The 14,681-nt window shown below is 46.5% G+C and overlaps 1 protein-coding gene across 3 annotated transcripts in view; it reads right to left on the bottom strand.

The window, feature by feature from the left end:
• Positions 1 to 6,305: 6,305 nt before the first annotated feature.
• ythdc1 (YTH N6-methyladenosine RNA binding protein C1) overlaps positions 6,306 to 14,681 on the bottom strand; it is a 36,325-nt gene continuing 27,949 nt past the window's right edge. For 2 of the 3 annotated variants that reach the window (XM_071351525.1, XM_071351527.1), the window contains 4 exons: positions 10,394 to 10,436; positions 9,517 to 9,582; positions 8,811 to 8,969; positions 6,306 to 7,276 (listed from right to left, as the gene is read on the bottom strand). In XM_071351525.1, coding sequence (XP_071207626.1) covers positions 7,061 to 7,276; positions 8,811 to 8,969; positions 9,517 to 9,582; positions 10,394 to 10,436 — 484 coding nt within the window. In that variant the 3' untranslated portion in view covers positions 6,306 to 7,060. The remainder of the gene's footprint in view (positions 7,277 to 8,810; positions 8,970 to 9,516; positions 9,583 to 10,393; positions 10,437 to 14,681) is intronic. The other variant, XM_071351526.1, reaches the window with a different exon arrangement.

Here is a 14,681-nt window from a genome sequence, read left to right as displayed (position 1 = left end):
CACCACGACAGTCACTATAGTCAGCACAACATTCACCACTACAGTCACTACAGTCACCACTACAGTCACCAATTTGTAAAATAAAAATTCATGGTTTAACACACTTTATGATACATTAATTAGTTGCAATCCCTCATCAAATAAATCCATTCTATTAGTGATGGGCACCGATATGGAAAATCTATACACATATCAGTTGCATTTTACGATTCCATATTGATAACATATAGTTTTGTAGAAAATACATTGCAAATGTGTAAATGTTCACTTTTCTGGACCAGAAGACTGCTTTTAATACAATGGGAAGCCCATCCACAATTGATGGACCATCAGTAGGCAATTAAGTACTAAGCAGCCTGTTTTACTGTTTGTTTTTTATAGTATGTTAAGCAGCCTGTTAGAAGGTCTGTGAGAGGGCTTTGTGCCTGCAGAAACAGTCATGTATGCTTTATTACAGAATAGAATACGTCAACAGGAAGAATAAAGCAATATCACAATACGCCTTGATCATATCGATATCAAACAATATCAATATTATATATAATTATCTATATTAGTGCACACCACTATATGAAATAAATAAGACATTTATATTTAAATAAATACTGAACAAAAATATAAACGCAACATGTAAAGTGTTGGTCCCATGATTCATGAGCTGAAATAAAAGATCCCAGAAATTTTCCAAGCTTACTTCTCTCAAATTTGTTTACATCCATTAGTGAGCATTTCTCCTTTGCCAAAATAATCCATCCACCTGACAGGTGTGGCATATCAAGAACCTGATTAAACAACATGATCATTACACAGGTGCACCTTGTGCTGGGGACAATAAAAGGCCACTCTAAAATGTGCACATTTGTCACACATGTCTCAAGTTTTGAGGGAGCGGGCAATTGGCATGCTGACTGCAGGAATGTCCACCAGTTGTTTCCAGAGAATTTAATGTTAATTTCTCTACCATAAGCCGCCTCCAATGTTGTTTTAGAGAAGTACGTCTAACCGGCCTCATAACCACAAACCACGTGTAACCACGCTAGCCCAGGACCTCCACATCCGGCACCTTAACCTGCGGGATCGTCTGACAACAGCCTCCCGGACAGCTGATGAAACTGAGTATTTCTGTCTGTAATAAAGCCCTTTTGTGGGGAAAAACTCATTCTGATTGGCTGGCCTGGGAGGGCATAGGCCCACCCACTGGGGAACCAGGCCCACCCATGGCTGCGCCCCTGCCCAGTCATGTGAAATCCATAGATTAGGGCCTAATTAATTTATTTCAATTGACTGATTTCCTTATATGAACTGTAACTCAGTAAAATCGTTGAGTTGTTGCATGTTGCGTTCATATTTTTGTTCAGTATAATTTAATTATCAAGCATATATCTTCATTTCATCAGTCTGCTGTATCATTCAAGATTAACATTTTAACTTCTTTCCACGAAGTAATTTCCTCTCTGATAACTCATGTAAAACATGGTCTTGGATGTCATTGTGAAAAAGTGTATTCATACTGCCCTCTCAGAAGACTGCTTTAGAGAACAAGCACACAATCACCAAATGCTACTGGTTTCTAAAAGGCCGAGGCTGCGGATCTGACTTTTCTGGACCCCGCTTTTCGGTGGTACAAAATAGGCCGTAAGAACTCTTTAAAATACCTACCACTTCTTTCTGAAAGGACCCTCTCCCATTCCTCACGAGTCTGAACACTTTCCGAATGCACTGTATGTCCAATATGAAGGAACTGTTGGATTTAAGATGATTTGCCACTTTTAAGGGCCGCACAATGAGAAGCCACGGTCCTCTGGGTGTAAACTCGGTGGATTTGGAAACTAAAAGTGTTCCAGACTAGAATGGACCCCCCTTTTACCGTGACAAAAAGTACAGAACATAGTGTACGGTGCAATATATATATATATATGTCCAATATACATTTTAGGGGAGATTTAAACTGATTGGACAAGATGGGTTGCAAGATGAGCAGTGACTCCTCGGTGTGGAAACTCTGGATTTGGAACGTAGAATATCTCCTGATGAGAATGGACCCCACTAGCTCCTGAGTAGAATGGACCCCACTAGCTCCTGAGTAGAATGGATCCCACTAGCTCCTGAGTAGAATGGACCCCACTAGCTCCTGAGTAGAATGGACCCCACTAGCTCCTGAGTAGAATGGACCCCACTAGCTCCTGAGCAGAATGGACCCCACTAGCTCCTGAGTAGAATGGACCCCACTAGCTTCTGAGTAGAATGGACCCCACTAGCTCCTGAGCAGAATGGACCCCACTAGCTCCTGAGTAGAATGGACCCCACTAGCTCCTGAGCAGAGTGGACCCCACTAGCTCCTGAGTAGAATGGACCCCACTAGCTCCTGAGCAGAATGGACCCCACTAGCTCCTGAGCAGAATGGATCCCACTAGCTCCTGAGCAGAATGGATCCCACTAGCTCCTGAGTAGAATGGACCCCACTAGCTCCTGAGTAGAATGGATCCCACTAGCTCCTGAGTAGAATGGACCCCACTAGCTCCTGAGTAGAATGGACCCCACTAGCTCCTGAGCAGAGTGGACCCCACTAGCTCCTGAGTAGAATGGACCCCACTAGCTCCTGAGCAGAATGGACCCCACTAGCTCCTGAGTAGAATGGACCCCACTAGCTCCTGAGTAGAATGGACCCCACTAGCTCCTGAGCAGAATGGACCCCACTAGCTCCTGAGTAGAATGGACCCCACTAGCTCCTGAGTAGAATGGACCCCACTAGCTCCTGAGCAGAATGGACCCCACTAGCTCCTGAGCAGAGTGGACCCCACTTTCACTGCGACAGAATGCAGAGGCAATTATGTACAGTCCAATAAATGAAGAGTATACACACAAAAAATATTGTTGACCATTTAGGCTTGAAAAAGTGTATACATGAATTACATATCTAAAAGAGATTGAATTATTCTTTGTATGATAACTAGTATAAAATATACACATAATTTTGCAAATTTTCTCCCCTAAGGATTCATTTACAAACAAGAGTTGGGTAAATTACCTTCTAAATGCAATCTGTTACAGTTACTAATTACCTGTCCAAAATGTTCATCAGTAATGTAACGTTTGGATTACTCAAACTCTGTAAAATAAATCAGATTATTTTTGTTACTTTTAGATTACAGAAGACGAAAATGAATACTACCAATTGAAAGATCAATCACTGTTAGAGTTTATATGCACTACATTGACAAAAGTATGTGGACACCTGCTCGTCGAACGAGGTGAATTTCATGAATCTCCCGACAAACAGTTCTTGTGCTGACGTTGCTTCCAGAGGCAGTTTGGAACTCGGTTGTGAGTGTTGCAACCGAGAACAGGCGATTTTTACGCGCTACAGCACTCGGCGGTCCCGTTCTGTGAGCTTCTGTGGCCTACCACTTCGCGGCTGAACCGTTGTTGCTCCTTGATGTTTCCACTTCACAATAACAGCACCTACCCTTGACCGGGGCAGCTCTAGCAGGGTAGAAATTTGACTAACTGACTTGTTGGAAAGGTGGCATCCTATGACGGTGCCACGTTGAAAGTCACTGAGCTCTTCAGTAAGGCCATTCTACTGCCAATGTTTGTCTATGGAGATTGTGTGGCTGTGTTCTCGATTTCATACACCTGTCAGCAACGGGTGTGGCTGAAATAGCCAAAATCCACTAATTTGAAGGGATGTCCACACAAATACACCTGTACATTTGTGAACAGCCATCCACAACCACAATCCGTAAAAGCGAGAATAATTGAGAGAGCATGAGATCCACATCACTGCCATGTAGATATCAATAACAGGTCTAAAAGTGATATTTTCGTGTCGGCCGTGTCCTCCTTACCGCCAAGCATTTATTCAAGTTTGTTGTATAATCTTTAGATGAAGACAGAAGTCGCATAATTTAAAGATATAGCTTGCACTATAGCCCAAAAGAATTTGGCGTCATCTCTGATTTATGGTCCCGGGAATCACTCGGGAAACAAACGTAAAACTTTTGACAGTGGAGAAAACAAAGTAATCAAAGTAGCAATGTAGTTGTTCAAAAGTATCTGTCATCTGATTACAATAGTTGTCTGGTACCATTAAACCGTTAATCCCCAACCCTGTTTACAGGACGGGACTCTTATTCTGAAAATCCGTGACCAGGAAGTGCTTAGTTATTCTTGCCTCCTTCACAACGGTCACAAGTTTGTGTCAACTTTCTCTGGCCACCCCAAAACAAATATGACCAAAGACTGTTTTAGAATTAATTGAACATAGAACTTTTTTCAAATGTACATTTGTTTTTCCCCCATTTTAATTGAACCTTTATTTAAAACTTTGCAAGTCAGTACAAATTCTTATTTTACAATGACGGCCTACCCCGGCCAAACCCTCCCCTAACCCGGATGACCGTGGGCCAATTGTGCGCCACCCTATGGGACTCCCGATCACAGCCGTTTGTGATATAGCCCGGGATCGAATCAGGGTCTGTAGTGACTCCTCTAGCACTGAGATGCAGTGCCTTAGACCACTGAACCAAGGTCTGTAGTGACGCCTCTAGCACTGAGATGCAGTGCCTTAGACCACTGAACCAGGGTCTGTAGTGACTCCTCTAGCACTGAGATGCAGTGTCTTAGACCACTGAACCAGGGTCTGTAGTGACTCCTCTAGCACTGAGATGCAGTGCCTTAGACCGCTGAACCAGGGTCTGTAGTGACTCCTCTAACACTGAGATGCAGTGCCTTAGACCGCTGATCCAGGGTCTGTAGTGACTCCTCCAGCACTGAGATGCAGTGCCTTAGACCGCTGATCCAGGGTCTGTAGTGACTCCTCTACCACTGAGATGCAGTGCCTTAGACCACTGAACCAAGGTCTGTAGTGACTCCTCTAGCACTGAGATGCAGTGCCTTAGACCGCTGAACCAGGGTCTGTAGTGACTCCTCTAGCACTGAGATGCAGTGCCTTAGACCACTGAACCAAGGTCTGTAGTGACTCCTCCAGCACTGAGATGCAGTGCCTTAGACCGCTGAACCAGGGTCTGTAGTGACTCCTCTAGCACTGAGATGCAGTGCCTTAGACCGCTGAACCAGGGTCTGTAGTGACTCCTCCAGCACTGAGATGCAGTGCCTTAGACCGCTGAACCAGGGTCTGTAGTGACTCCTCCAGCACTGAGATGCAGTGTCTTAGACCACTGAACCAGGGTCTGTAGTGACTCCTCCAGCACTGAGATGCAGTGCCTTAGACCACTGAACCAGGGTCTGTAGTGACTCCTCCAGCACTGAGATGCAGTGTCTTAGACCGCTGAACCAGGGTCTGTAGTGACTCCTCTAGCACTGAGATGCAGTGCCTTAGACCGCTGAACCAGGGTCTGTAGTGACTCCTCCAGCACTGAGATGCAGTGCCTTAGACCGCTGAACCAGGGTCTGTAGTGACTCCTCTAGCACTGAGATGCAGTGCCTTAGACCGCTGAACCAGGGTCTGTAGTGACTCCTCCAGCACTGAGATGCAGTGTCTTAGACCGCTGAACCAGGGTCTGTAGTGACTCCTCTAGCACTGAGATGCAGTGCCTTAGACCGCTGAACCAGGGTCTGTAGTGACTCCTCCAGCACTGAGATGCAGTGCCTTAGACCGCTGAACCAGGGTCTGTAGTGACTCCTCCAGCACTGAGATGCAGTGTCTTAGACCACTGAACCAGGGTCTGTAGTGACTCCTCCAGCACTGAGATGCAGTGCCTTAGACCGCTGAACCAGGGTCTGTAGTGACTCCTCCAGCACTGAGATGCAGTGTCTTAGACCACTGAACCAGGGTCTGTAGTGACTCCTCTAGCACCGAGATGCAGTGTCTTAGACCACTGAACCAGGGTCTGTAGTGACTCCTCCAGCACTGAGATGCAGTGTCTTAGACCACTGAACCAGGGTCTGTAGTGACTCCTCCAGCACTGAGATGCAGTGTCTTAGACCACTGAACCAGGGTCTGTAGTGACTCCTCCAGCACTGAGATGCAGTGTCTTAGACCACTGAACCAGGGTCTGTAGTGACTCCTCCAGCACTGAGATGCAGTGTCTTAGACCACTGAACCAGGGTCTGTAGTGACGCCTCTAGCACTGAGATGCAGTGCCGTAGACCACTGCGCCACTCCATAAAGGCCTAAAATGTAACCAGATTTCCCCAAACATTTCAGTCTGACTGATGTGTATTGCCATTGTTGATCTTACGATTAGTATTTCCTCTGCAAACCAGCAGAAAGTACAGGGTAAAACCCGTTTAATGTAAAGTGAATCAATCCAACCATCTTTTACTCAAACTGACGACAGTAGTAAAACACTCAATAGTATTTAATTTTTTTTGTACAAAACAGTCATCCAAGACAAGCGATACCTTATTCCCCGCCCCCGACACACATTGCAGGTTCTCTAAACTTTACAGCACTGATTGGAGTCTCGGTTTAAACTTCAGAAAGGAAAAGGGATCGACGTAACAACAATATTGCTTTTTACTTCCAGATCAGACAAACACAAGAAAAAACAACAAAATGGCTTGAAATTAAAAAAAGGTCAGCAAAAAAGGGACTCGCAACAACACTGCCAGTCAGATTCAGTACAACACATTTTAGTAGAGATCTTCATTTGAACCACGTACGATCATGAACAGCACAAAGACAAAATGTGACAAGTGCAGGATCAATCCCTTCTAAAAAAAAAAATACACGCAAAAGACTGGCATTAAACACTGAAAGTCGGGGACAGGAAGAAGAAACGAAAACCAGCTCCAAATAGTTAAATGCTCTTAACCGCGTCTCCTCCAAAATAAGATGAACTAAAAATGTGTATTTTGGGTTGTTACCCCCCCCCCTCCAGTTAGTTCAGTTACACTGCATGCATGATAGACATGAGGCGACTTCACAGCACGATGTAGAACAGAACACAATCACTCAGAACAGAACAGTTCAGCTTCTTTAAAAATAAAAAAAATGTGAGGAAAAAATTTAAAAATTAAAATGAAAAAATAAAAATACTAGGTCAGAGAAACTACCACAGGACGTGCTGTTTGATTTGATTTAGTTAGTCCCTGATTATCTCCTGTAGCGCCCCCTCTCCTTCTCCCTGTCCCTGATCCTGTCTCTCTCTCGGTCACGTTCGCGTCCACGGTCTCTGTCGCGGTCCCGGCGGGCATCCCGGGGCCGTTCTCGCTCCCTCTGCCTGTCTCGTTCTCGGGGGCGGCTGCGGCGACCTGTTACCACGGCCTGGGTCCGTCTCAGGAAGTCATCCACCCGCATGTCATAGTCATGCTTCAGAGGGAGAGAGATGGTGGTGTTCAGGTTATACAAAGGCTACGTCCCAAATGACTCCCTATTCCATTTATAGTACACTACACATTTAACTTCTTTGGGATAGGGGGCAGCATTTTCACTTTTGGATGAATAGCGTGCCCAGAGTGAACTGCCTCCTACTCTGTCCCAGATGCTAATATATGCATATTATTATTAGCATTGGATAGAAAACACTCTGAAATTTCTAAAACTGTTTGAACGATGTCTGTGAGTATAACAGAACTCATATGGCAGGCAAAAACCTGAGAAAAAATCCCAGCAGGAAGTGGGAAATCTGAGGTTTGTAGTTTTTGAACTCAGCTCCTATCGAATACACAGTGGGATATGGGTTATGTTGCACTTCCTAAGGGTTCCACTAGATGTCAACCGTCTTTAGAAAGTTGTTTCAGGCTTCTCATGTGAAGGGAGGCCGGATGGGAGCTGTTTGACTAAGGGGTCTGCCAGCAGCCTCGTTCTCAGTCACGCGCTTTCACTTGAGAGTTAGCTCTCGTTCCATTGCTTCTCTACAGACAATGGAATTCTCCGGTTGGAACATTATTGAACATTTATGATAAAAACATCCTAAAGATTGATTCTATACTTAGTTTGACAAGTTTCTTCGACCTGTAATATAACTTTTTGAACTTTTCGGCCAACTGGACCTGAACGCGCTTTTGGATTTGTTTACCAAACTCCCTAACAAAAGAAGCTCTTTGGACATAATTGATGGACTTTATGGAACAAATCAAACATTTATTGTGGAACTGGGATTCCTGGGAGTGCATTCTGATGAAGATCATCAAAGGTAAGTGAATATTTATAATGCTATTTCAGACTAATGTTGACGGCGCAACATGGCGGATATTTCTTCTGGCTGTTTTGGGCTCTGAGCGCCGTTCTCAGATTACGCTTTTTCCGTAAAGTTTTTTTGAAATCTGACACAGCGGTTGCATTAAGGAGAAGTTTATCTATATTTCCATGTATAACACACGTATTTTCATCAACATTTATAATGAGTATTTCTGTGAATAGATGTGGTTCTCTGCTAAATCACAGCATGTTTTTTAACTACTGAACGTAACACGCCAATGTAAAATGCGATTTTTGGATATAAATATGAACTTTACCGATCAAAACATACATGTATTGTGTAACATGAAGTCCTATGAGTGTCATCTGATGAAGATCATCAAAGGTCAGTGATTCATTTTATCTCTATTTATGCTTTTTGTGACTCCTCTCTTTGTCGGGAAAAATGGCTGGGTTTTTCTGTGACTTGGTGGTGACCTAACAATCGTTTGTGGAGCTTTCGCTGTAAAGCATTTTTGAAATCAGACACTGCGGCTGGATTAATGAGAATGTTATCTTTAAAATGATGCCTAATACTTGTATGTTTGAAAAATTGGATTTATGAGATTTCCGTTGATTTGTATTTGGCGCCCTGCAATTTCATTTGCTGTTGGCGAGGGGTTCCAGTCCTAGACAGGTTAACCAGGACAGAAATGAGCTGTACCAGGGTAGAGCTGAAGGAACGTACGACTCTCTTCTCCCTGAAGCGGGCCTCGTGTGGTACAGGGTGGTGCCCGGTGTACGGGGGATGCGCCTGGGGAGGAGGAGGATGGTGCTGGTAGAACGGGTGGTGAGGAGGCTGCTCCATCCCAGGGTACGGTGCCTACAGGGGAGATGGTGTTTAAATGACACTATGAATGAAGTCAGTGGCAGGTAGGATCAATAAAAAATAAAAAGTACTTGCTATGTAACTACGGTATACAACAATTGAAGAGCCATGTATATAAAATGTGTAGCATGTAAATTTAACAAAAAAAATATTAGGTATTGTCTTCAGAAGAGATGGGCCAATAACAATACAGAGACTATGATGAAACTTCAGAGAACTATTCACCCAAAATATTGACTAATATACAGACAGGAGCAGATCAGTGTAACACATTAACAGGTGATAAACTGTAACGTGTTTCATCCAGACAGGTATTTCTCAGATCAGTGTAACATATTAACAGGTGATAAACTGTAACGTGTTTCATCCAGACAGGTATTTCTCAGATCAGTGTCACATATTAACAGGTGATATACTGCAACGTGTTTCAACCACAGGTATTGCTCAGGTAGCGTTAATAGGCCTTTTAGTCTTAAGTCTATATTAAACCATATTACTTAGAGCGCTCTATAGCTCTATGAACCAAACTTCTAGAACATACCATTCCTTGCCAAGGAGGAGGCGGCCCGATGGTGTGGTGGAACTCTCTCATGTAATCGTTGTAGGACTGGGGATAACAAAACACATGGTAATATCAATAGGACTGAATCAAATTAACCGTATGTTAATATCAATGACTATACACACACACACACAACATATACAAAAGTATGTGGACACTCCTTCAAATTAGTGGATTCAGGAGAATGCTACCTGCCACCAATGCATAGTGCCAACTGTAAAGTTTGGTGGAGGAGGAATAATGGTCTGGGGCTGTTTTTCATGGTTTGGGCCCCTTACGCTACAACATACAATGACATTCTAAATGATTATGTGCTTCCAACTTTGTGGGAACAGTTTGGGGAAGGCCCATTCCTGTTTCAGCATGACAATGCACCCGTGCACAAAGCGAGGTCCATACAGAAATGGTCTGTCGTTCGGTGTGGAAGAACTTGACTGGCCTGCAGAGAGTCCTGACCTCAACCCCATCGAACACCTTTGGGATGAACTGGAACGCAGACTAAGAGCCAGGCCTAATCGCCCAACATCAGTGCCCGACCTCACTAATGCTCTTGTGGCTGAATGGAAGCAAGTCCCCGCAGCAATGTTCCAACATCTAGTGGAAAGCCTTCCCAGAAGAGTGGAGGCTGTTATAGGACTAAAGGGAGGACCAAGTCCATATTAATGGCCGTGATTTTGGAATGAGATGTTTGACAAGTAGGTGTCCACATACCTTTGGTGATGTAGTACACTGCTCAAAAAAATAAAGGGAACACTTAAACAACACAAATGTAACTCCAAGTCAATCACACTTCAGTTTGTGTTGTTTAAGTGTTCCCTTTATTTTTTTGAGCAGTGTATATATTTACTGAACTCACCCCGTTGAGAAACACATCTCTTCTCACTCCAGTTGGGAAGCGCCTGGGGAGATGAAGGTACTAGTTAATGTCTGGGGAGGGCCAGGGAAGGATTGGTGGAGGGAGGGAGGAAGGGCCAGGGAAGGATTGGTGGAGAGAGGGAGGAAGGGCCAGGGAAGGATTGGTGGAGAGAGGGAGGAAGGGCCAGGGAAGGATTGGTGGAGGGAGGGAGGAAGGGCCAGGGAAGGATTGGTGGAGGGAGGGAGGAAGGGCCAGGGAAGGATTGGTGGAGGGAGGGAGGAAGGGCCAGGGAAGGATTGGTGGAGGGAGGGAGGAAGGGCCAGGGAAGGATTGGTGGAGGGAGGGAGGAAGGGCCAGGGAAGGATTGGTGGAGGGAGGGAGGAAGGGCCAGGGAAGGATTGGTGGAGGGAGGGAGGGAGGGAGGGCCAGGGAAGGATTGGTGGAGGGAGGGAGGGAGGGAGGGCCAGGGAAGGATTGGTGGAGGGAGGGAGGGAGGGCCAGGGAAGGATTGGTGGAGGGAGGGAGGGCCAGGGAAGGATTGGTGGAGGGAGGGAGGGAGGGCCAGGGAAGGATTGGTGGAGGGAGGGAGGGAGGGAGGGCCAGGGAAGGATTGGTGGAGGGAGGAAGGGCCAGGGAAGGATTGGTGGAGGGAGGGAGGAAGGGCCAGGGAAGGATTGGTGGAGGGAGGGAGGAAGGGCCAGGGAAGGATTGGTGGAGGGAGGGAGGAAGGGCCAGGGAAGGATTGGTGGAGGGAGGGAGGAAGGGCCAGGGAAGGATTGGCGGAGAGAGGGAGGGCCAGGGAAGGATTGGCGGAGAGAGGGAGGGCCAGGGAAGGATTGGCGGAGGGAGGGAGGGCCAGGGAAGGATTGGCGGAGGGAGGGAGGGCCAGGGAAGGATTGGCGGAGGGAGGGAGGGCCAGGGAAGGATTGGTGGAGAGAGGGAGGGCCAGGGAAGGATTGGTGGAGGGAGGGAGGGCCAGGGAAGGATTGGCGGAGAGGGGAAGGGCCAGGGAAGGATTGGCGGAGAGGGGAAGGGCCAGGGAAGGATTGGCGGAGAGGGGAAGGGCCAGGGAAGGATTGGCGGAGAGGGGAAGGGCCAGGGAAGGATTGGCGGAGAGGGGAAAGGCCAGGGAAGAATTGGCGGAGAGGGGAAGGGCCAGGGAAGGATTGGTGGAGAGAGGAATGGCCAGGGCAGTCATTACATTTTGTCAGCCGGATATTGTCATACAAATGACTGCCGGTCTCACAGTAATTTACCGTTAATTAACCAACACATCTCCTGGCTTCCACACATAGCCTACAAGCCACTGATGCAGATCTCTGTAAAATCTACATTTAAAAAAAAAGTCAATTTATTTTACAACATCACAATAAATCCATTATTTTAGGCAGGTTTAAAGAAACTTTATAATTTTAAGAAAATGTATTTCAGAAGAACAGAATATGAGTTGGCGTACAGTATGTTATCTGGCTATGCTCCATGCCATAGGCTGTAGGCTTGTTCATTTAGCAGACTAGATACTGTATGTTATCTGGCTATGCTCCATGCCATAGGCTGTAGGCTTGTTCATTTAGCTGAAATGCTCATAAGTCCCCGTAACATTATCTTATAGTATTTGTGCGCATATGAAGTGGCTATGTTGAGCGTCAAAGTGATCATTTGAAACAGGTCCTAAACACTGATTTAGAGTTATTTGGCAACTTTATTATTGAACGATTACAAACCTCAGAATGTCTTAGAAATCAAAACATGCGACTAAAATCGGCTATTTGAAAAAGGTCGCAAAAAAAAGAAAAGGCATGTGCATTGCCTCATCAAGTGATCACCTTTTCACCCATCAACCTATACTCAATTTAATCTCGTCTTTACTAATATGTCACATTTGTTTGGATCATTATCAAATAGGCGGCAGGGGGGCATGTCATCCATATGCACGGGAATAGCGAATGGAGGCCGCTTTCCATTGTGAAATCATGCTGGGTCGACTACTCCGGTTTATAGAGGAGCAGCTGAACTAACTATAGTAGCAACCGTAGAATCCCAGCTGCTTATGGCAACCATCAAAACTCTGCTTTCACACGGGATGAGCATGTAGCCACTCGTTAGGCGACAGGTGATATTCCCGCCCAAACTCTGTATGCCATGGTCTCTCCTACCCTGTTCCTGTAGCTACCCAGTACTCTGTATGCCATGGTCTCTCCAGCCCTGTTCCTGTAGCTACCCAGTACTCTGTATGCCATGGGCTCTCCAGCCCTGTTCCTGTAGCTACCCAGTACTCTGTATGCCATGGGCTCTCCAACCCTGTTCCTGCAGCTACCCAGTACTCTGTATGCCATGGTCTCTCCTACCCTGTTCCTGCATCTACCCAGTACTCTGTATGCCATGGGCTCTCCAACCCTGTTCCTGCAGCTACCCAGTAGTCTGTATGCCATGGTCTCTCCTACCCTGTTCCTGCAGCTACCCAGTACTCTGTATGCCATGGGCTCTCCAACCCTGTTCATGCAGCTACCCAGTACTCTGTATGCCATGGGCTCTCCAACCCTGTTCCTGCAGTTACCCAGTACTCTGTATGCCATGGTCTCTCCAACCCTGTTCCTGTAGCTACCCAGTACTCTGTATGCCATGGGCTCTCCAACCCTGTTCCTGCAGCTACCCAGTACTCTGTATGCCATGGGCTCTCCAACCCTGTTCCTGCAGCTACCCAGTACTCTGTATGCCATGGGCTCTCCAACCCTGTTCCTGCAGCTACCCAGTACTCTGTATGCCATGGGTTTTAAAAGCATGATACTGTTTTGATGACAGTGGCATTACACTAATTGGTGTACAGGCTTTTGACCCAACCCTGCTCAAAACACACATGGTCAACCCTCCATCTGGAGAACTAACCAAATGGTAACTGGTTCGAATTTGAGCTGACGAGGTGAAATCTGTTAATGTGCCCTTGAGCAAGGCACTTAACCCTAATTGCTCAATTACTAAAAAGTCAAAATGTACAAGTGCTTAAAGTCCTGCTAGGCAGCTGATTTTTAAAATGTGGTGTGTAATATCAGGACTGGAAAAGCAGCCTGCAAAACCAGTGGCTCTCCTAGAGCAGTGTTCACCAACTCCAGTACCCCTAAGAGCCCAACTCCAGTCCACCAGTACCCCAACTCCAGTACCCCTAAGAGCCCAACTCCAGTCCACCAGTACCCCCAACTCCAGTCCACCAGTACCCAGTATCCCAGTCAAAACTGTTCGCTGCTCTGGCACCCCAATGGTGGAACAAACTCCCTCACGACGCCAGGTCAGCGGAGTCAATCACCACCTTCCGGAGACACCTGAAACCCCACCTCTTTAAGGAATACCTAGGATAGGATAAAGTAATCCTTCTAACCCCCCCCCCCCCCCCTTAAAAGAGTTAGATGCACTATTGTAAAGTGGTTGTTCCACTGGATATCATAAGGTGAATGCACCAATTTGTAAGTCGCTCTGGATAAGAGCGTCTGCTAAATGACTTAAATGTAAATGTAATGTACCCCAAGTGTTCCCCAACTCCAGTCCACCAGTACCCAACAGTGTTCCAACTCCAGTCCACCAGTACCCCAAGTGTTCCCCAACTCCAGTCCACCAGTACCCCAACAGTGTTCCCCAACTCCAGTCCACCAGTACCCAACAGTGTTCCAACTCCAGTCCACCAGTACCCCAAGTGTTCCCCAAATCCAGTCCACCAGTACCCCAACAGTGTTCACCAACCAGTACCCCAACAGTGTTCACCAACTCCAGTACCCCTAAGAGCCCAACTCCAGTCCACCAGTACCCCCAACTCCAGTACCCCTAAGAGCCCAACTCCAGTCCACCAGTACCCCAACAGTGTTCCAAATCCAGTCCACCAGTACCCCCAACTCCAGTCCACCAGTACCCCAACAGTGTTCCAACTCCAGTCCACCAGTACCCCAAGTGTTCCCCAAATCCAGTCCACCAGTACCCCAAGTGTTCCCCAAATCCAGTCCACCAGTACCCCAACAGTGTTCACCAACTCCAGTCCACCAGTACCCCTAAGAGGCCAAATCCAGTCCACCAGTACCCCAACAGTGTTCACCAACTCCAGTCCACCAGTACCCCAACAGTGTTCACCAACTCCAGTCCACCAGTACCCCAAGTTCTCCCCAAATCCAGTCCACCAGTACCCCAAGTGTTCCAAATCCAGTCCACCAGTACCCCAACAGTGTTCCAACTCCAGTCCACCAGTACCCCAAGTGTTCCCCAAATCCAGTCCACCAGTACCCCAAGTGTTCCAAATCCAGTCCAC

Source organism: Salvelinus alpinus, chromosome 18, assembly GCF_045679555.1.
Source record: "Salvelinus alpinus chromosome 18, SLU_Salpinus.1, whole genome shotgun sequence".
Classification (NCBI taxonomy): domain Eukaryota; kingdom Metazoa; phylum Chordata; class Actinopteri; order Salmoniformes; family Salmonidae; genus Salvelinus; species Salvelinus alpinus.
Note: the sequence above shows the minus strand (reverse complement) of the source record. Positions and strands in the feature narration are given on the sequence as shown.